Source organism: Coregonus lavaretus (assembly GCF_964263955.1).
Source record: "Coregonus lavaretus genome assembly, chromosome: 5".
NCBI lineage: Eukaryota > Metazoa > Chordata > Actinopteri > Salmoniformes > Salmonidae > Coregonus > Coregonus lavaretus.
The window spans coordinates 57,731,141-57,755,116 of NC_139992.1; the positions used below are offsets into that span (position 1 = coordinate 57,731,141).

Genomic DNA, 23,976 nt, shown 5'->3' on the forward strand with positions numbered 1-23,976 from the left:
CCAGAGTTACCTCTGCTGCAGAGGTTAAGTTCATTAGAGTTACCAGCCTCAGAAATTGCAGCCCAAATAAATGCTTCACAGAGTTGAAGTAACAGACACATCTCAACATCAACTGTTCAGAGGAGACTGTGTGAATCAGTCCTTCATGGGCGAATTGCTGCAAAGAAACCACTACTAAAGGACACCAATAAGAAGAAGAGACTTGCTTGGGCCAAGAAACTCAAGCAATGGACATTAGACCGGTGGAAATTTGTCCTTTGGTCTGGAGTCCAAATTGGAGATTTTTGGTTCCAACCGCCGTGTCTTTGTGAGAGAGTGTGGGTGAACGGATGATGTCCGCATGTGTAGTTCCCACGAGAAGCATGGAGGAGGAGGTGTTATGGTGTGGGGGTGCTTGCTTGTGACACTGTCTGTGATTTGTTTAGAATTTAAGGCACACTTAACCAGCATGGCTACAACAGCATTCTGCAGCGATACGCCATCCCATCTGGTTTAAGCTTAGTTGGACTGTCATTTGCTTTTCAACAGGACAATGACCCAACACACCTCCAGGCTGTGTAAGGGCTATTTGACCAAGAAGGAGAGTGATGGAGTGCTGCAGCAGATGACCTGGCCTCTACAATCACCCGACCTCAACCCAATTGAGATGGTTTGGGATGAGTTGGACTGCAGAGTGAAGGAAAATCAGCCAACAAGTGCTCAGCATATGTGGGAACTCCTTCAAGACTGTTGGAAAAGCATTCCAGGTGAAGCTGGTTGAGAGAATGCCAAGAGTGTGCAAAGCTGTCATCAAGGCAAAGGGTGGCTACTTTGAAGAATCTAAAATATAGAATATATTTTGATTTGTTTAACACTTTTTTGGTTACTACATGATTCCATATGTGTTATTTCATAGTTTTGATGTCTTCACTATTATTCTACAATGTAGAAAATAATAATAAAATAAAATTTAAAAAAACTTGAATGAGTAGGTGTGTCCAAACTTTTGACTGGTACTGTACGTGTGCACACCCACACACACACACACACACACACACACACACTACACGCTCAGATGCACAAAGACACTTTCCGACTGAGATATAAAGTGAAATTCATTGACAAAATTGGGAACAGAACAGGCAGTATCCACCACAAATAAACAAGTTGAATCGTGCAGATAAAGCAAAAACACAAACACCACACACATACACCCACACACACACCCTCTGAAACAAACACAATAGACTACACTCGACAACAGCTGCTGACAAATCTGAAGAACTCCAGTTCTCCATCACTCTATTCTTTATTTGGTGTGACCACTACTGATGTGTCCCACCATCCTTTGCGGCAGGTGCGTGTGTAACATCGACTGCTCCCACATCAGCTTCAACCCGGTTTGCGCCTCGGACGGCCATTCATATGACAACCCCTGCCAGGTGAAGGAGGCGTCCTGTCAGAAGCAGGAGAGGATCGAGGTCAAATACCTGGGCCACTGCCAAGGTGAGATATAGCTGCTACTAAAACGTATTTCTGTATCTTTCTTCTTCTTCTGCTTCTTCTTCTCCCTTCTCCTCTTTCTATGTTCATATTTAGTAATGTTGGCCCCATTAATATTAAATTCATGTTAAATTACATTAATATTTAGTCATTTAGGCCCCCAATCAATTGCAAATAAAAAAATGTTGCTGTATTGGAGGTTTCAGACTCCTTACAACCATCAAAACCTCCTCTTGCAGAATATTGACGTGGAAACATACCTGTCCTTGAATAAAATGTTAACCTTCTTTATCAGCAATTGGGGCCTTTGTAATTTTATTTTGACCAACAATTGATCCAGTGCAAAGCAATACAACACAACCACATCAACAAAACACCATAATTATGTCTTAGAACAGCAACCCATTCACCAAGCATAAATATTTGTCCTCTTGTTTGAATGGAGCCCAACAATTCATATAATGAAGCATGGGTACTGCGGTTGGGTACTGTGATAGCAAAAAATTATGATTCCACATTTTTCACATTTGCATTTTTTCATCTGAAATGAAGGCTCATGGGTCCCGTTCTATGTGTATGAGTTATGGCTGTTCTCATACTTTCTGCATTATGATGCATTTACATGACACTACAACATTCTATGGCAGCCGTGTTAGCTCCGATTAACAGAATGACCATTATGATGCATTTACATGACACTTAAAAATTCATTTACATGGGGAATATAAAAAATACTATGTAACTGAATATCTAGAACTACAACAATATTCAAAAAGTTGGCCCAACTCTAAATATATGGATGGCTATATCCACTGTCTAGATGGATGGAACGTTCCATATGGGTTTTGCCTCAGGCGCAAAACTGAGTCATTTAGCGAATAATTTCCATTATATTTGTCTGTTCAGTCAGAAGTTAGGTTTCTCTAAATATTTTTCCTACACTTAGGAATCTAATCATAACCTTAATAGGCTACTGGCTGCAAACATAGGGAGGCAACAAACAGCGGGCTGTAGCGGGTGATTTGGATGGAGTCAGGCGCAGGAGGGTAAATCACAGAATAAATGGTTTATTCGGCAAGTATAGCGGTACGCAGCAATGCGTAAAATGCCTCCTCGCTGCCTGGATGTACTCCAGGTTACGGAGGTCAGTCCAGACGAGGAAATGGTGTTTCGCCCCCTCGAGCCAGTGCCTCCACGCGGTCAGGGCTCTGACAACAGCCAACAGCTCCCGATCACCAACGGGCTGAGCTTCTTAGAGAAGACGGCACAGGGGCGGAGCTTGGGTGGCATGCCCAAGCGTTGGGATAGGACAGCGCCTACCCCTACCTCGGACACATCCACTACGAACGGCAATGATGGATCGGGATGGGCCAGTACCGGGGCTGTGGTGAACAGAGCCCTCCGGTTACTGAAAGCCCTGTCAGCCTCAACAGACCAGCAGAGCCGGGACGGCCCACCCTTCAACAGGGAGGTGATGGGAGCTGCGACCTTGCCAAAGCCCAGGAGAAACCTCCATTAGTAATTGGCAAAGCCAATAAAGTGCTGCACCTCCTTTACCGTGGTTGGAGTAGGCCAATTACGCACGGCTGAAATGCGTCTCCCTCCATCTCCACACCTGAGGTGTTGGAAGAACAGACACTTTTCTGCCTTGGCATATAGGTCATGCTCCAACAGTCAACCCAGCACTCTGCGAAACAGGGACACGTGCTCAGCGTGCATAGCGGAATACACCAGAATTTCATCGATGTAGACCACCACACCGCGACCAAGCATGTCCCGAAACACCTCGTTCACAAAGGACTGGAAGACTGTAGCATTCATCAACAACCCGTACTGCATCACCAGGTATTCATAATGCCCCGTGGTTGTGCTAAATGCTGTCTTCCACTCGTCCCCTTCCCGGACACGCACCAGGTTGTACGCACTCCTCCTGGCGCGCCCCATTTATTGATTCAATAACAGAGGAGATGAGGTGTAGAGGGTAACTATAGCGAATGGTTGTTTGATTAAGTGCATGGTAATCAATGCAAGGGCGCAGACCTCCGTCTTTCTTCTTCACGAAAAATAAACTGGCGAAGTGGAGGGACGTATGAACCCCTGGCGCAGGGACTCGGAGACGTATGTCTCCATAGCCTCCGTTTCAGCCTGCGACAGGGGATATACATGACTCCTGGGAGGCACAGCATCTAACCAGAGGTTTATCGCGCAATCCCCTGCCCTATGGGGTGGTAATTTGGTTGCCTGCATTTTGGAAAATGCTTGCGCCAAGTCGAGGTATTCGGGGGTAATGCTCACGGTGGAGGTAGTGTCTGGACTTTCCACCGTGGTTGCACCAACGGAAACAGCTAGACACCTACCCTGACACTCTCGCGACCACCCCGTGAGAACCCTCTGTGGTCTCCTGCATAATCATCGTGACTGGTACTGTAACCTCCCTAACAAAACCTGACCCTAATGGTTGACTGTCAAGTGCTTTGATGGGCAATGGAATGGATAGGGGAACCAATGTAATACATATACTATTAGCTAAAGACCTGTCCATAAAGTTCCCAGCTGCGCCTGAATCGACCACCACCTTACACTGGGGAACTACCATGTAATCAGGGAAGTTGACATGTATGGTGAAGTTCGCAGCAGAGGGCTCTGAACGAGTGTGGGTTTGCGCTACCTGGGGTGACGCGAGAGTGCCCTGCCTGCCGCCTCCAGATCCAGAAGAACTCTGATGACAGCGTGCAGCAGAATGTCCTCTCTTGCCACAAGAGTGACACTGGATCTGTCATCCTCCATTCTCCCGGATCGCTGCACCACCCAGCTCCATCTGAACGTGATCCGGGTTGAAGTGGGATGAAATGGGCAGGCCCTTTCCAGGACGTCATCTTGAAGCTAGCAGGTTGTCCAACCAGATGGCCATGTCCACCAGTTGGTTGAAAGTCAACATGGTATCCCGTCAGGCTAGCTCCCTTCGGACGTCCTCACGCAGTCTGCATCGGAAGTGGTCGATGAGGGCCTGCTCGTTCCACCTGGACCCAGCTGCTAGAGTTCGAAACTCCAGGGCAAAGTCTTGCGCGGTCCTCGTCCCCTGCCTCAGATGGACCAGACGCTCACCCTCCTCTCTTCCTTCAGGGGGATGATCGAAGACTGCCCTGAAGAGGCGTGCGAACACCCCGTAGTTGTCCAACGCGTCTCCTCCTTCACTCCAGACCGCGTTGGCCCACTCCAGGGCTTTCCCCGAGAGGCAGGAGAAGAGGGCGGACACCTTCTCCCGCTCCGATGGAACCGGGCTGATGGTGGAAAAATAGAGGTCCAGCTGCAGGAGGAAACCCTGGCAGCGGGCTGCTGTCCCGTCGTATTCCCTCTGTCGAGATAGGTGAATACCTCTGGGCGCTGGGGTGTGGGTTGGTTCCGAAGGGTCGGGTCCTCTCCTGGCGCTGGACGACCTGGAGAACCCGATCCATCGCTTCGCCCAAGCTGGCTAACATGTTGGAATGCTCCCGGACCCGCTCCACGACTCCAGGCATATTCCCCGCTCCTGCTGACACCATGCTGTTGGGTGTGTGATTCTGTAGCGGGTGATTTGGACGGAGTCAGGCACAGGAGGGTAATTCACAGAATAAATGGTTTATTCGGCAAGTACAGCGGTACGCAGCAATGCTTAAAACACTACAGTGCGGTATAACGGCGCACTGGAGAAAACAAAGCACACGGGTGAATATCCCGGCGATTCAAATATATAAAGCTCCACCGAGCTATCGTCACCTCCACAATAAACAATCACACACAAAGACATGGGGGGCAGAGGGAATACTTATACAGGTACTGATGAGGGAATATGAACCAGGTGTGTGTAAAAACAAGACAAAACAAATGGAATGATGAGATGAGGAGCAGCAGTGGCTAGAAGGCCGATGACGACGAACGCGGAAGCCTGCCCGAACAAGGAGAGGAGGCAGCTTCGGAGGAAGTCGTGACACGGGCTGTGTCACTACGACAATAAGAATCAATCCATCCTTGACCGGCAAATTAAATGCAACAGACATTCAATGCCCTTAATGTTCCTTAAATCATTCCCTAACGTGTATATAATCAAACTCAAAAATCTTCCCTAGATTTAACCTAACAAAAAAACCTGTAAAACCACCATAGAATGTTTCAAAAGTTGCTTAAAGGGATTCTCCGGTACTTTTGTATACTAGGTGTGTATAGTAGCTGAAAGTAGAGCTCACAAGCCAGAAGTGGCCCCCGAAAAAATTGCGTACTACGTCACATATGTGCATATATGTGCACCACTTCATTGCTCTCTGTCGCTCTCGCTCTGCTATGTGCGCATCTTGCTAGCTGTCACGCAAATGGCGAGGGGCTGAAGCTCATTGGCTGGAACTCGAATTGCTAGGGGGCTGGCCCACATGGGGGAAATGTAGGGAAAATGGCATAGCATAGCTTCCAGGAAAATAGTCTCTTTCAAACTAGGGATTCCGTGGCTAATTGAGGTAAAACAGTAATTCTGCTCATAGATTATGCATGTATGAACTACACTTTGACACATCCAGCCCAAAATGGGTTTAACAAATACTTAGTAGTCGCCAAAGTTCCGGAACATGTCTTTAAATGTCCCAAAAATTAAACCCACATTGTATACAGTGCCTTCCAAAAGTATTCATCCCCCTTGGCGTTTTTCCTATTTTGTTGCATTACAACCTGTAATTTAAATAGATTTTTATTTGGATTTCATGTAATGGACATACACAAAATAGTCCAAATTGGTGAAGTGAAATGAAAAAATAACTTGTTTAAAAGAATTCTAAAAAATTAATAATGGAAAAGTGGTGCGTGCATATGTATTCACCCCCTTTGCTATGAAGCCCCTAAATAAGATCTGGTGCAACCAATTACCTTCAGAAGTCACATAATTAGTTAAATAAACTCCACCTGTGTGCAATCTAAGTGTCACATGATCTGTCACATGATCTCAGTATATATACACCTGTTCTGAAAGACCCCAAAGTCTGCAACACCACTAAGCAAGGGGCACCATGAAGACCAAGGAGCTCTCCAAACAGGTCAGGGACAAAGTTGTGGAGAAGTACAGATCAGGGTTGGGTTATAAAAAAATATCCAAAACTTTGAACATCCCACGGAAATCCATTAAATCCATTTTTTTTTTATGGAAAGAATATGGCACCACAACAAACCGGCCGCCCACCAAAACTCACAGACCAGGCAAGGATGGCATTAATCAGAGAAGCAACAAAGAGACCAAAGATAACCCTGAAGGAGCTGCAAAGCTCCACAGCTGAGATTGGAGTATCTGTCCATAGGACCACTTTAAGCCGTACACTCCACAGAGCTGGGCTTTACAGAAGAGTGGCCAGAAAAAAAGCCATTGCTTAAAGAAAAAAATAAGCAAACACATTTGGTGCTCGCCAAAAGGCATGTGGGAGACTCCCCAAACATATGGAAGAAGGTACTCTGGTCAGATGAGAATAAAATTGAGCTTTTTGGGCATCAAGGAAAATGCTATGTCTGGCGCAAACCCAACACCTCTCATCACCCCGAGAACACCATCCCCACAGTGAATCATGGTGTTGGCAGCATCATGCTGTGGGGATGTTTTTCATCGGCAGGGACTGGGAAACTGGTCAGAATTGAAAGAATGATGGATAGCGCTAAATACAGGGAAATTCTTGAGGGAAACCTGTTTCAGTCTTCCAGAGATTTGAGACTGGGACGGCGGTTCACCTTCCAGCAGGACAATGACCCTAAGCATACTGCTTAAGGGAAAACATTTAAATGTCTTGGAATGGCCTAGTCAAAGCCTCAAACCAATTGAGAATATGTGGTGTGACTTAAAGATTGCTGTACACCAGTGGAACCCATCCAACTTGAAGGAGCTGGAGCAGTTTTGCCTTGAAGAATGGGCAAAACTCCCAGTGACTAGATGTGCCAAGCTTATAGAGACATACCCCAAGAGACTTACAACTGTAATGGCTGCAAAAGGTGGCTCTACAAAGTATTGACTTTGGGTGGGGGGTGAATAGTTATGCACGCTCAAGTTTTCTGTTTTTTTGTCTTATTTCTTGTTTGTTTCACAATAAAAAAATATTTTACATCTTCAAACTGGTAGGCATGTTGTGTAAATCAAATGATACAAACCCCCCAAAAATCAATTTAAATTCCAGGTTGTAAGGCAACAAAATAGGAAAAATGCCAAGGGGGGTGAATACTTTCGCAAGCCACTGTATATCGCGATTTGGAATGAAACCCTTCAAATGGATCAATAGGTATAAGTATATTGTATTGAAGTTTGTATTACAATAATCAACTTACCATTAAATGGTTTGGATAATTTGAATAAGATAAATCATGATCCCTATAACACATATACTATAAATAAATACTCTCTATATATTATGGAGTCTTGTTATGTTATAATTGTTTATGTTATTCCTTATATTTTGTTTAATAGAATGCTCAGAGGATATTTATTATTAATCCTTAAATCCTTAAATGTTGTCCTAAATATTGTAATCCACATGAGACTCTCAAAGATGAGATAATTTAACTCCTTAGTGAGGTACTGTCCTACCCTAGCTACTGGTTCAAGGTCAGTTTTGTGTTTTAGCCTGTAATTTTGTCCCTAGCAAGACTCAAAGAGTGCTGACCTAGGATCAGTTTGGCCTATTAGATCACAATGAATAAGAATAGACAGCAGGGACCTGATCCTAGATCAGCACTCCTACTCTTAGACTGTAATATGACTGTACCTTCTCAGGTGACATCATGACAGGGACCAAAGCCGGAGACGGACACTATGCCAGGAAAGATTACTCAGGTAGGTGGTAAGGTGTGTGTGTGTGTGTGTCAGATCCATGAATGACGTGAACAATGGCAGACAGTTTAGGGTCAATATGACTCCGGTCAAAGTAATGCACTATAAAGGGAAAAAGGTGCCACTTGGGACGCAGCCCAAATTGAATAACATGCCGCCTATTAGCATCAGGGATGTCAGTGGTGGATGAATGTAATTTACACAGCTTTTTAAATCGGATGAACAGCAGTTACGCTATTACGCTAAATTACTGACACTCACCTTTACCCTTTCAATCCTATCCTTTTTATCCTTTACCTTCACTTCTTCTGTGCTCTGTGCTGTGTGTGTGTGTGTGTGTAGAAGAGAAGCCGGACCAGAGAGGAGAGGTGGCCATAGGCTTGTACATCCCCTGTCCTGAGCACTATAAGAACTACTGTGTCCACGGAGAGTGTGAATATCCCAACATACTGTCTGTGCCGTCCTGCAGGTAAACACACACAGGCCTACACATGGACGCATACGTGTGGACACACATACCAGTACATAGTGACCAGTGTTGGAGTCGTTACTCAAAAAAAGTTAGATATTTAAGCAATAAGGCACGAGAACCCGGATATTATCTTGTGGTAACTTCCGACTAAGGGCTGATTTTAGGCCCGAGGCGAAGTCAAGGGCGGGACACAGCCTTTAGGAGAGAGTTATCACATGATAATTCCTGTGTTCGAGTGCGTTATTGTTTTTTTAAACGGTTGCCAACATATTAGAAAAGATTAACAACATGTTTTCATTGAAAACATTAATTTAGTGAGTACATTTGTTGAAATGGAATTATGGCATCATGGCATTTTGCAGCGATTATCGTGAATAACTTACTTTAAATCTCGTAGGGGGCTTGGGCTAATGCACCTAAATGTACAAAGTCTGATTTAAAAAATGAACACAACTAATATTTGGGTACAGGACTCTTGTCCTGACATTCTGGTTCTCTCTGAAATATGGTTAAATGGTTATGTCGCTGATAAAGACATTGAAGTAAAATATTATAATGTATTTAGATGTGACAGATTACAGAAAGGGGGAGGAGTGGCCATACAGTGCCTTCGGAAAATATTCAGACCCCTTTACTTTTTTCACATTTAGTTAAGTGACAGCTTTATTCAAAAATTGATTAAATAGTTTTTCTCCCTCATCAATCTACACACAATACCCCATAATGACAAAGCAAAAACAGATGTTTTTTAAATGTTGATAATTTATTAAAAATGACAAAAATGAAATATAACATTTACATAAGTATTCAGACCCTTTATTCAGTACTTTGTTGAAGCACCTATGGCAGTGATTTCAGCCTTGAGTCTTCTTGGATATGACGCTACAAGCTTGGCACACCTGTATTTGGGGAGTTTCTCCCATTCTTCTCTGCAGATCCTCTCAAGCTCTGTCAGGTTGGATGGGGAGCGTTGCTGCACAGGTATTTTCAGGTCTCTCCAGAGATGTTCGATCGGGTTCAAGTCCGGGCTCTGGCTGGACCACTCAAGGACATTCAGATGCTTGTCCCGAAGCCACTCTTGCATTGTCTTGGCTGTGTGCTTAGGGTCGTTGTCCTGTTGGAAGTTGAACCTTCACCCCAGTCTGAGGTCCTGAGTGCTCTGGTGCAGGTTTTCATCAAGGATCGCTCTATACTTTGCTCCGTTCATCTTTTCCTCGATCCTGACTAGTCTCCCAGTCCCTGCCACGGAAAAGCATCCCCACAGCATGATGCTGCCACCACCATACTTCACTGTAGGGATGGTGCCAGGTTTCCTCCAGACGTGATGCTTGGCGTTCAGGCCAAAGAGTTCAATCTTGTTTCTCATGGTCGGAGAGTCTTTAGGTGCCTTTTGGCAAACTACAAGCGGGCTGTCATGTACCTTTTTACTGAGGAGTGGCTTACGTCTGGCCACTCTACCATAAAGGCCTGATTGGTGGAATGCTGCAGAGATGGTTGTCCTTCTGGAAAGTTCTCCCATCTCCACAGAGGAACTCTAGAGCTCACTCAGAGTGACCATCGGGTTCTTGGTCACCTCCCTGACCAAGGCCCTTCTCCCTCGATTGTGCAGTTTGGCCGGGCGGCCAGCTCTAGGAAGTCTTGGTGGTTCCAAACTTCTTCCATTTAAGAATGATGGAGGCCACTGTGTTCTTGGGGACCTTCAATGCTGCAGACATTTTTTGGTACCCTTCCCCAGATCTGTGCCTCGACACAATCCTGTCTCGGAGCTCTACGGACAATTCCTTCGACCTCCCGGCTTGGTTTTTGCTCTGAGATGCACTGTCAACTGTGGGACCTTATATAGACAGGTGTGTGCCTTTCCAAATTATGTTGAATCAATTGAATTTACCACAGGTGGATTCTAATCAAGTTGTAGAAACATCTCAAGGATGATCAATGGAAACATGATGCACCTGAGCTCAATTTCGAGTATCATAGCAAAGGGTCTGAATACTTATGTAAATAAGGTATTTATGTTTTTATTTTTAATAAATTAACAAAAAAAAATTAAAAAACAGTTTTCGCTTTGTCATTATGGGGTATTGTATGTTGATTGCTGAGGATATTAATTTATTTAATACATTTTTAGAATAAGGCTGTAACATAACAAAATGTGGAGGGGTCTGAATACTTTCTGAAGGCACTGTATATGTAAAATCCAATTTCATGGCATTCCAATCTTTAAATATTTCTGTTCCCAAGAAATTTGAGCTCCTGGTTGTAGATGTGTCCATAAACCAGAATACACATTTATTTGTTGCTGGGATTTACCGCCTCCCTGCTGCCATGGGGGATGCTATTGGTGCTATATCCAGGTGTTTAACACCTTTTTTGTCCTCAGAGTTGGTCATTTTAGGGGATTTGAATCTGGATTGGCTATCCACGGCCTCAGATGAATTTAAGAGTTTATGCATTGATTTTAATTTGACTCAATTGATCTCAAACCCAACACAGCTAAATGTGTAAAACCCTGGTAACTCCTCATTGATTGATGTAATTCTTACTAATAACCCCCATAAATATTTGTCTAGTGGAGTGTTTGCATATGATCACAGTGTCCCATAGTATGTATTAGAGATACGAAACAGCAAAATACTAATCCTCATTTAATTAAGAAGAGACATTTGAAAAAGTTTTATCCTCAAGGGTTTTTACATGACATGTTCTACTCTGATTTAGCCACTATCTCCTGTATTCCTGACCCTGAGTTGGCTTTAGAACATTTGTGACTGACCGGCTCGATTCGGTCTCGTGTAGCAACATTTGAAATTGTGTTTTTTTCATTGGATAAAAGTAGAGACTCAGCTAGAAAATGGTATATCATACACTACAGTTGAGGAACAATGGGAAATTAATTCTGCTTTGAAAGTTGGTAAACTTGTAACCTAACTTTTGAGAAAATGGCCCTTGAATGTTTTGGTACCTACTGGAGAGCTCTTCTTTGTCTACACCCATTCAGCATCGTTCACACCCTCCTAAGCTTTAGCCCCACCCATCTCTTTAAGGATTCACATGTAAGGCTATGAACTAAACAAAACCAACGATTTCAAGACTAAAGGCTGGCTTTTACTACGGGTGTGTTTATCAATTTAATCTAGAGTGCCACAGTGTGCTCTGGGCATTCGTAAACTCAGAGCGTTGTCATATTGTCCGTTCGTAAATTCAAACCGTTTCGCTCTGAGTGTTCAGAGCGCACACTGGACGCTCTGTCCGAGGAGTAGGATTGATCCAAGCGTTCTGACCTAACAACAGCAGTCAAGCAACCAAGCTAACTGGCCAACGTTAGCTTGCTAGCTACTTCCAGACACAAATGAGAGAACAGCTCACTCTGACCATTTTACTCACCCTAGCAGAGCTGGTTAGGCTATTTTTATGTTATCCACAGCGTTGGTGACTGCAACTGTGCTGCTGGCAACAATTTAATTACGCTTTTTGATAACGTTTACTGACACCGGCCATATTCAACGGGTGTTGAGTGTTCGGAAATTCATCAGTTATTCTGCGCTCTGGCATACTCAGACTGAATTTACGAAAGCACCTGAAATGGTTACTTGCATAGTGGAGTCTTTTGTTAAGACATGTAGCTAGCTAGCTAGGTAAACAATGAACCTTGCTAGGTAAACCACATGTAAGATCATGCACGTCACGCAACGTTAGCTAGCGAGCCAGCCAGCTAGCGTTAGCTAGTTAAACAATGAACCATAGTGCCAACTCATGTTGTTACTACCCTGCATGAATCTGCTGGTAGCTAACCAACCAGGTTCAATGTTAACTAGCTAACATTAGACTCTAACTAGCAAACCAAATGGCTCTGAGATACGAATAATAACATCATACATGTAATGTTAGCTAGCGAGCCAGCCAGCTAACGTTAGCTAGTTAAAAAATGAACCATAGTGCCAACTCATGACGTTACTAGCCTTCATGAATCTGCTGGTAGCTAACCAACCAGGTTCAATGTTAGCTAGCTAACATTAGGTTCTAACTAGCCAAGCAAACCGCTCTGAGATACGAATAATAACATCATACATGTAACATTAGCTAGTGAGCCAACCAGCCAGATAATGTTAGCTAGCTAGCTAACAGTACACTTTAACTTGAAATGAAACCACTTTCTGTCAAAATTAGAAACGTGTAATATCTGAAAATGTAGCTACCTAGACTATCTTACCCGTATACATCATGCATGATGGATGCGTCTCCCTGTCACGGATGCCATGGTTGCCCATCGTTTGAAGATGCAATCTGGAGACAGGTGTTTTCTCCATCTCTTTAGCTATCATACTCTAATTCCACTGATTTCAAAACTCGATCCTCCAGAAAGTGGAGAGCAACACTTATGCAGCTCCACTACACGATACATTATATGTTTTTTTAAGCAGTGTTAGACAGGATTACCTGCACATACTGACCAGCTCAAATAGATAGAAGCCTTCTATATGGCAGACCAATCCAAACTCCTCTCTCGGCATGTCTAGCCCACTCATTATCTCAGCCAATCATGGCTAGTGGGAAGGTTGCTGTCTTTTTCTGTGGCTTAACCAACTAGGCTAGTAATTTAACCATTTTATTTGTATTTACAGATGGCATACAAGTTTGATATTAAGGCACATGAAAGTTCACATGTTCCAGAAGGCATTTCTGCCAAAAAAGTCATTTTGATTTAAAAAAAAGTTTATGTTCAAATGGCTCTCCTGTGACCCACGACATACGCCTAGTTTCCTGAAACAAGTCACATTTTATCTCGGCAGGCTTTTTATTTGAGAGAAACTGTGGTTTAATTGACCCTGGTTAGTCAATTGACTGCTCTTCCCTCTGCCAGCCTCTAGCTGACTCGACGGTTAACCCATCAACTTCTAGTAAATATTTGTTTTCATTTCAACAATTTACTATCTGTGATGTGCTAGATGCCTTGCTTAAGATTTATGTAAAAAAAATCTACTGGGGTTGATATACTTGATCTATTTTGCTGCAGCTCTCTGCTCCCTGATTGCTGAATCATTAATCCATATTTTTAACCTGACGATTACATCTGGTACTATCCCCAAGGTTTGGAAGGCGGCCCATGTATTCCCCCTTCACAAAGGTGGTGACACGTGTGACCTAAATAATTATTGCCCTATTTATGTATTCTATGTATTCTAAATGTACATCAGTCGGGTTTTAGACCAGGTCATAGCACTATCTCTGCTGGATCCCTAGTTATAAATGATGTGGTTAACTGTATGGATAAAAGGCAACATTGTGCTACCCTCTTCATTGACCTGTCAAAGGCTTTCGATACTGTGGATCACTTAATGCTAATTCAGAGGCTTTCCTCAATTGGCCTAAACCAGGCTTTATGTAACTGGTTTAAAAATTACTAGACAGATAGAACTCAATGTGTATCTACTGATGGTGTCAAACCAAGTTTCCTGGATATTACGAAAGGTGTCCCGCAGGGGTCGATTCTGGGTCCTGTACCTTTTACTGTTTACATTGACATTATTGACTTGTCTGTAAAAATTATGTAACCTGCACTTGTATGCCTATGATACTGTTGTGTATACGTTACCGTGGATAAGGGCAGCATTTCCTCTACTACATACCCAGCTACAAGCTTGTTCAGCTCTCCCTGGGTTACAGGCTGTCTTCCTGAACGATTACAATTCAGCCTTGGTTGATTTTCGATGAGGTAGGCTTACAGTCATCTTTAGTTTCCCTTATTACTCACTTGTGCCCCGTCCAGCCCTCTAGGTGAGTAATAAGCCCGTGGCCAGGCCAAGCCCATTAACCTGTGGGGTCAGTGGGATTGTGCTGCGGTCACAGCCACAGGGCTTTAGCCTCTTCTCATCTCTCCCCTCACAGAAACATGACTCTACCCACCTAGCTCTTCAAGCCTACAGACCCTGCATACTGAATAGTGGTGATAGTTGTATGGGGAAAATAGGGGAAGGTCTCTGGCGCCGCCTGCTGTATGGAGGAGGTAGTGTTTTGATGAATGGGTGTGTTGATTTAGGATCAGTTTTATGATTATATGGACAGGGTGGGAACTGATCCTAGATCAGCACTTCTACTTTGAGACATTTGATAAATACAGCCCCTGTTCAGGATTTGAGGTAGACGTTGATCTTTAACCACTGATCGAGGATCAGTTTATCCAAATGCCAATTCCTAATCATAACCACTTCATACTTCTCCATTGGCATAACTGTGAGAGAACAGAGAGTTTACTCTCAGTACACCAGTCCACTGCATCATGATAAAAGATCTGTGAGGAAAGAGAAAAGGGAGTGGGAGGGAGATGGTAAGGTTGAGTAAAAAAGAGGTGGAAATAGATGGGAGCGAGGGAAGAGAGAGAGAGGGATAGAGAGAGAGAGAGAGAGAGAGAGAGAGATAAGATATAAGAGAAGGAGAGAGAGAGAAATAGCGAAGGTTGACGGGTAAAAGAGTAGTCTGACTTTCCCCTCACCCTCATGTGTCCCACTGAGAAATGACTCATTGTGTGTGTGTACGTGCACGTGTGTGTGTGTGTGTGTGTGTGTGTGTGTGTGTGTGTGTGTGTGTGTCTGTACAGAGCAGGGGTATGCAGGTGTTGGTAGGTAACAACCTCCCCAGAGAAAGAGAGAGTTGGAGAGAAGGATAGACTGACACTATGGTGACCTCAAATGCAAACACACGTATCATGTACACAAACTAACATCAACCTTTGTGTATGTGTGGTTGTGTGTGTGTGTGTGTGTGTGTGTGTGTGTGTGTGTGTGTGTGTGTTTGTGTGTGTGTTTGTGTGTGTGTTTGTGTGTGTGAGTGTGTGTCAGCTGTCACTCAGGCTTCAGCGGGCCCAAGTGTGAAATTAAAGAGTACAATGTGCTCTACGTGGTCCCTGGCTCTGGCAAGCTGCGCTACGTCCTCATCGCCTCCATCATCGGAGCTCTGCAGGTGGCCATCATCTGTGTGGTGGTGCTCTGTATTACCAGGTAGGACACACACACACACAAACATGCATACACACACAGTACACACATGCAGGTACACGCATACTCATACACATACACATTGCGCAATCACACACACACATACACAAACTTGTGTGAGCACACATATGCATTATGCCAGTGCTTCTCAACCTGGGGGTGTACCCATGGGGTCACCTGGGCTATCCACAGGAGGTACTTGTAAAGACCCATAAGAACATTGGCCTAATGATCAGGTCCACACAAGCGTGTACTTTGGGCAGAGCAAAATTAGATTGGGGGTTGAGAACCACTACATTACGCAACCATATGCATAAACTCTCACATGCTGTGCATACACACACACACATTCCCAAAACATATACATCCTAACATGTATACTTCTATCCATATAAGACTGGAAACAGATTACGTTACCTCGTTACATTATATACCGTGCCTTCAGAAAGTTGTCATGCCCCTTGACTTATTCCACATGTTGTTGTGTTACAGCCTGAATTGAGAATGGATTAAATATATGTTTTTCTCACCCATCTACACATAATTCCACATAATGACAAAGTGAACATTTATTTAAAAAATGTTTTACTAATGTATTGAAAACAAATACAGAAATATCTCATTTACATAAGTGTTCACACCCCAGAGTCAAAACTTTGTAGAAGCACCTTTGGCAACGATTACAGATGTGAGTCCTTCTGGCTGAATCTCTAAGAGCTTTCCACAACTGGATTGTGCAACATTTGCCCATTATTATTTTCAAAATTCTTCAAGCTCTGTCCAATTGGTTGTTGATCATTGCTAGACAACCATTTTCAGGTCTTGCCATAGATTTTCAAGTAGATTTAAGTCAAAACTGTAACTCGGCCACTCAGGAACATTCACTGTTTTCTTGGTAAGCAACTCCAGTGTAGATTTGGCCTTGTGTTTTAGGTAATTGTCCTGCTGAAAGGTGAATTCATCTCCCAGCGTCTGGTGGAAAGCAGACTGAACCAAGTTTTCCTCTAGGATTTTGCCTGTGCTTCGCAAAATTCTGTTTCTTTTTTATCCTGAAAAAATCCCCAGTTTCACGGTTAAAAGCATATCCATAACATGATGCAGCCACCACTATGCTTGAAAATATGGAGAGTAGTATACGGTAATGTGTTCTATTGGACTTGCCCCAAACATAACTCTTCGTATTCTGGACAAAAAGTTAATTTCTTTGCCACATGTTTTGCAGTATTACTTTAGTGCTTAGGCTTCCTTCTTTTCACTCTGTCAATTAGGTTAGTATTGTGGAGTAACTGCAATGTTTTGATCCATCCTCAGTTTTCTCCTATCACTGCCATTAAACGCTAACTGTTTTAAAGTCAAGATTAGCCTCATGGGGAAATCCCTGAGTGGTTCCCTACCTCTCCGGCAACTGAGTTAGGAAGGACGCCTGCATCTTTGTAGTGACTGGGTGTATTGATACACCATCCAAAGTGTAATTAATAACTTCACCATGCTCGAAGGGATATTCAATGTCTGCTTTTTTTTTAAACCAATCTACCAATAGGTGCCCTTCTTTGCGAGGCATTGGAAAACCTCCCTTGTCTTTGTGGTTGAATCTGTGTTTGAAATTCACTGCTTGACATGCAACTTATTATGTGACTAGTTAAGAACATTTTTACTCCTGAACTTATTTAGGCTTGTCATTTAATAAAGTTTTTAAAAAGCTATAACCAAGATGAAGAGAGAGAGAGAGAGAGAGCGAGAGAGAGAGAGAGAGAGAGAGAGAGAGAGAGATAGAGAGAGAGAGAGAGAGAGAGAGAGAGAGAGAGAGAGAGAGAGAGAGAGAGAGAGAGAGAGAGATACTGTCTGTGAAGTTCAATTAAGAAAGGCAGGGTTATGAGGTTGTCCAGTCAGCTTAGTTTCACTTTAATGTATCTTCCAATAAACCTCTGAATTCAATGCAGTTTAATCAAATTCACATTACTTCTGTAGCAAACAACACGCATGCATTAGGCCATCACTCTTCCCCACTATTCTAAATGCACACATTTAATTTAAAGGGATAGTTCACCCAAATTACAAAATTATATATTGGTTTCCTTACCCTGTAAGCAGATATAACTGAAATCAATGCTTTGGTTTTGTTTCCCTGGCAATGTTTTCTATGTATTTTGAGAAGATGGCCACTCAGGAACTATACTACATTACCATTTATTTATATAGTTTTTTGTTCAAAGTGTATAGGCTAATTTGTGCTTCATTATGTAAATAGGGTCTCCCCATATCCACATTCCAGGCTGCTTAATCACATTTTTGTTAATTAGTGAATTCAGTTTTTAATGGTTTGCATAATTAATCCCAAGGTGCATTGGTTTTACAGTGTCAGAGATGCAAATTCTAGAATGTGGTACAGAATATTTAGAATACAAAGATAATAGTTATTTTCTATACCTAGGTACCAACCATTTGATATATATATCAAAGTAGTAGAACATCAACAGGAGTTGTAATATAATGCATTCTATTGATGTTCTTTATTGACGGTTGAGAGGATCATTGTCCTTTACATTCTGTCATGAGCCTCTCACTCCACCGGGTTACCACCTTAATTTTCTTCCACTCTGCTCACCACTCTCTCTACTCAGCCTAACTAGCTCCACCTGTCCCTGCTCTGCTCTGCTCTAATTACTCTGCCAGCTGCGCTGCATTACCCACTACCTCTCCCAGTATTTAAGGCCCTGTCTTTCAGCTCTCCGGTGTCAGATCGTCTGCAAAGCTCACACCCGGAACCTGTTTGCTCGCGCTTCTGGCTCACCCTGGTTTTGTGACCCCGGACCTGCCTGAATTTTTGGATACTCTTCTGCCCCAGGAGATCCAGACCTGCTTCTGCCATAACGACTCCTGACTAATCTTCGATCCCGGTAACTCTGACCAGCCTTCTGCCTTGCTACTACGTATTTTGGATTTCCCTTGAACTGTACTGCTGCCTTGTTTCATTCCGCCCTGTTGTGTCTGTGTCTCCCCCCCCCCAGGACTTCTGGACCACCCACCACCGGCTTCATAGGACGCATCGCTGCCACTGGGGGGGGCACAGACCCAGCACATTGGACGGGATCCCTGTTACCCCTGGAGCCTTCATTCACTCCCTACTTCCCTTTTCCCTTAAGTTTTAATAAACTTTCTGGTGTGACGCAATTGTGGTCCTCTGGTCGTCTGTCTGAACCGTGACAGTACGATCTGACCATTATGGACTCAGCGCACACTTTCCCCGACATGGAAACCGATGAGCATGAGCAGCAGTTCCAGCAGCAGCAACAACAACTCGCCATGATCATTCAACTCCTCACCAACCTTACCCCAGCCAGTCTGCCCACCAGCCCTGCCCCCGAGTTACCTGCCCCGGTCATTGCAGCCGCGGCTCCGGAACCCAAGATTGGAAACCCCGAGCGGTTCAACGGCGATTCAACCCAGGCCCGGCCATTCCTGACTAGCTGCCGACTTCAGTTCTCCTTGCAGCCAAGGACCTTCGCCACGGAGGGGGCTAAAGCTGGGTATGCCATCACTCACCTGACGGGCCGAGCTCGACTCTGGGGAACAGCAGAGTTCGAACGTCAAACCCCCGCATGTGCAACCTTCGACCTGTTTGCTGAGGAGATGCTGAAGGTGTTTGACCTGGATTCACCAACCGCAGAGGCGTCTCGTGAACTGTTCAGTATTCGACAAGGCAGACGTACAGTCGCAGACCATTCCATCGACTTCCGAACCCTGGCTAGACGAAGTTCTTGGAACACACCATCGTTGGTGGACGCGTTCTTCCATAGTTTGGCTGACTATATCAAGGACGAGTTGGTCTCCCATGAACTGCCTTCCACTCTTGATGAAGCCATCGCACTGACTGTCAGGATCGACAGAAGGATACAGACCCGTCGTCGTGAGAGGGGGCGCCAAGGTCCACCTACTACCGGCATTCGGAGAGATCCGACTGGGCTCCTGTCATCTACTGCCACTCACCCAGGTCAGCTTGATCAGTCTGAGCCTATGGAGATTGGGCGAGCCTCTCTCACTCCTGCAGAGCGCCAGCGCCGCTTCACCTCAAACCTCTGCCTCTATTGTGGAGGTGATGGACATCGTGTGGTAACCTGCCCTTTAAAGGGCCGAAGCTCACCGGGCATAGGGGGAGTCCGGTTGAGTTCAATGACCATCCAGTCCTCCGACCGCAAACCCCTGCTGCAAGTTCACCTCCGCCTCTCTGACTCAACTCACACCCTGGCTGCTCTGGTGGATTCTGGCGCCGAAGCCAACATAATGGACATCAAGCTGGCACGCCAACTGGGACTGGAGAACCTCCGTTTGACACCTCCTATTCCTGCCCGGGCACTGGACGGACACTTACTCGGATCGGTCACTCATGTCACGGCCCCGGTCTCGATGGGTCTGTCCGGAAACCATCAAGAAACTATCCAGTTTCACCTGCTCCCCTCTCCAGGCCAACCCCTCATCCTGGGTTACCCATGGCTCCGCCGGCACAACCCTCAGCTCGACTGGGTGACCGGGGTGATCAGGGAGTGGGGAGAGGACTGCCACCGAACCTGCCTGCTTGCTGCCGCACTACCCCCTCGGCCAGTACCTACTAACTCCGCTCCTGACCTCTCCAATGTCCCAGAATGCTACCATGGTCTCAGAGAGGTGTTTAACAAAGCAAGAGCCACATCTCTGCCCCCTCACCGACCGTACGACTGTGCCATCGACCTCCTCCCTGGAACAGCCCCTCCAAAGGGTCGTCTTTATTCGTTGTCTGCTCCTGAAAGAAAGTCCATGGAGGACTACATCAATGGCTCTCTGTCCGCAGGATTAATCCGTTCATCTTCATCTCCTGCTGGTGCTGGCTTCTTCTTTGTGGGGAAGAAGGACGGATCTCTTCGCCCCTGCATCGACTACAGGGGACTCAACGACATCACAGTGAAAAACCGTTACCCTCTGCCTCTGCTCACCTCTGCTTTTGAGTTGCTCCAGGGAGCCACTGTTTTTACCAAGTTGGATCTCAGAAACGCTTACCACCTAGTGCGGATCCGGGAGGGAGATGAATGGAAAACCGCATTCAATACACCAACAGGCCACTACGAGTATCTGGTTATGCCTTTTGGCCTCACCAATGCTCCTGCTGTGTTCCAGGCTCTAGTGAATGATGTACTGCGGGACATGTTAAACAAGTTTGTCTTCGTTTACCTGGATGACATCTTAATCTACTCCAGAAACCTGTCTGAACACACCCGCCATGTCCAGCAAGTCCTTCATCGTCTTCTGGAGAATTCCCTCTACGCCAAGGCAGAGAAATGTGAGTTTCACGTCAAGACAGTGGCCTTCCTGGGGTACATAGTGGCAGAGGGAAGTATCCAAATGGATCCTGCCAAAGTATCAGCAGTCACTTCATGGCCAGTTCCGGAGAACAGAAAGAAGCTGCAACAGTTTCTGGGGTTTGCTAACTTCTATAGAAAGTTTATCCGGAACTACAGTACCGTTGCTGCCCCTCTCACTGCTCTAACCAGCACCAAGCAACCCTTCACCTGGACCCCAGCAGCCGACAAGGCCTTCAGTACCCTCAAGGTGAGGTTCACCTCCGCTCCCATCCTCCAGATGCCTGATGTGGACCGGCAATTCATTGTGGAGGTGGACGCCTCGGATGTGGGAGTTGGTGCTGTGATTTCTCAGTGGGCTGCGGAGGATAGGAAGCTCCATCCCTGTGCCTTTTTCTCACGTCGGTTGTCCCCCTCTGAGTGCAATTACGACATAGGGAACCGTGAGCTGCTGGCTGTGAAGCTTGCCTTGGAGGAGTGGCGTCACTGGCTGGAGGGGTCCACCATTCCATTTCTCGTTTGGACCGATCATAAGAACTTGGAGTACATCCGCACGGCCAAACGGTTGAACTCCAGGCAGTCCCGCTGGGCCCTGTTCTTCACCAGGTTTAATTTCACTCTGTCATACCGGCCTGGATCACGTAACACCAAGCCAGACGCCCTCTCCCGTCAATTCCAGAAGGATGACACCCCCTCCAAGGACCCTGTGTCGATTCTGCCAAGTCCCTGCATCGTTGCAGCTCTGACCTGGGCTGTTGAGGAACAGGTGCTGGAGGCTCTCCGTAACCAGCCAGGTCCCAGCACTTGCCCAGCTGACCGCCTTTTTGTCCCCGAAGACCTGAGGTCCCAGGTCGTTCAGTGGGGACATGACTCCCGCCTAGCTTGTCACCCTGGCTCCACCCGCACTTACAACCTGCTCGCCCAGAGGTTCTGGTGGCCCTCTCTGAGAAAGGATGTACAGGAATTCGTCCAAGCCTGCCCCATCTGCAACCAACACAAGTCGTCCTGCCAGCCCCCAGCCGGATTGCTGCAGCCCCTGCCTGTGCCCAGACGTCCCTGGTCTCACATCGCCCTTGACTTTGTCACGGGGCTGCCCCCTTCAAGGGGCATGACCGTCATTCTCACCATAGTTGACCGTTTCAGCAAGATGGCACACTTCATTCCCCTCCCCAAGCTCCCAACCGCCAAGGAGACCGCCCAGGTGGTCCTGGAACACGTCTTCCGGATCCACGGACTGCCAAAGGATGTAGTTTCTGACCGTGGTCCACAATTCTCCTCCGCTTTTTGGAAGGAGTTCTGTCACCTGCTGGGAGCCACAGTCAGTCTGACTTCCGGATTCCATCCCCAATCCAATGGGCAGTCAGAGCGGGCTAATCAGGAGCTCGAGAAGGCACTGCGATGCATGACTTCACGCAACCCCCACTCCTGGTCGCAGCAATTGACATGGGTGGAGTACGCGCACAATTCTCTGACCTGCTCTGCCATCGGTATGTCCCCTTTCCAATGTGTTTATGGATACCAGCCTCCTCTATTTGCCAGCCAGGAAGAGGAGGTTACTTGCCCATCTGCACTTGCTTTTGCCCGTCGATGTCGCCGCACCTGGTCACAAGCCCGAGCCACACTCCTCAGATCCGTTGCCAGCTACACTACCGGGGCCAACCGTCGGAGAATTCCTGCTCCCACCTACCATGTTGGTCAAAGGGTGTGGTTGTCATCGAAGAACCTGCCACTCAGGGTGGAGTCGCAGAAGCTGGCACCTCGGTTCATTGGCCCATTCCCTATCATAAGAGTGATTAGCCCTACTGCTGTCCGGCTCCAACTGCCTAATTCCCTGAGGGTGCACCCCACTTTCCATGTGTCTAAGATTAAGCCCATCCATGAGAGTCCGCTGGTCCCTGCTGCGCCTTGTCCTCCTCCTCCACGGCTCGTCGATGGTGGTCTGGTTTACACCGTCCGCCGCCTGCTTCGGTCCAGACGGAGGGGTAGGGGTCTCCAGTACCTCATTGACTGGGAGGGCTATGGACCTGAGGAAAGGACCTGGGTGCCAGCTAGTCGGATTGTGGATAGGACTCTCATCACCGCTTTCCACCAACGGCATCCTGATCAACCTGCAATCCGTAGGGGCCGCCCCAGAGGGGTCCCTAACCGTCCTGCCCGCTCGGCTTCCTGTCCTGTGCCTGATCCTGTCTCGGGACCTGTCCCATCTCCCGACCACGGCCCTCCGGCTTCCTCCGAGGATGAGGACGTTCACTCGGACCGTTCGGAGGAGTTCTAGCCCTCCTCCGGCTCCCCTCCTCCCGCCCGGCGTGGTGTTGCTCTTGGGACTTCTGGGGCCGTCCCTTGGGGGGGGGGGTTCTGTCATGAGCCTCTCACTCCACCGGGTTACCACCTTAATTTTCTTCCACTCTGCTCACCACTCTCTCTACTCAGCCTAACTAGCTCCACCTGTCCCTGCTCTGCTCTGCTCTAATTACTCTGCCAGCTGCGCTGCATTACCCACTACCTCTCCCAGTATTTAAGGCCCTGTCTTTCAGCTCTCCGGTGTCAGATCGTCTGCAAAGCTCACACCCGGAACCTGTTTGCTCGCGCTTCTGGCTCACCCTGGTTTTGTGACCCCGGACCTGCCTGAATTTTTGGATACTCTTCTGCCCCAGGAGATCCAGACCTGCTTCTGCCATAACGACTCCTGACTAATCTTCGATCCCGGTAACTCTGACCAGCCTTCTGCCTTGCTACTACGTATTTTGGATTTCCCTTGAACTGTACTGCTGCCTTGTTTCATTCCGCCCTGTTGTGTCTGTGTCTCCCCCCCCCCCAGGACTTCTGGACCACCCACCACCGGCTTCATAGGACGCATCGCTGCCACTGGGGGGG

General features: G+C 46.3%; 1 protein-coding gene across 1 annotated transcript in view; it reads left to right on the top strand.

Annotated features, from left to right (window-relative positions):
• Positions 1-23,976, top strand: part of LOC311129401 (tomoregulin-2-like) — a gene marked incomplete at both ends in the record, with an annotated part of 158,082 nt that overhangs the window by 128,552 nt on the left and 5,554 nt on the right. Inside the window, 4 exons of the mRNA XM_084161684.1 lie at positions 1,337-1,485; positions 8,252-8,311; positions 8,651-8,777; positions 15,617-15,775. Of these exons, the coding sequence (XP_084017810.1) occupies positions 1,337-1,485; positions 8,252-8,311; positions 8,651-8,777; positions 15,617-15,775 (495 nt within the window). The remainder of the gene's footprint in view (positions 1-1,336; positions 1,486-8,251; positions 8,312-8,650; positions 8,778-15,616; positions 15,776-23,976) is intronic.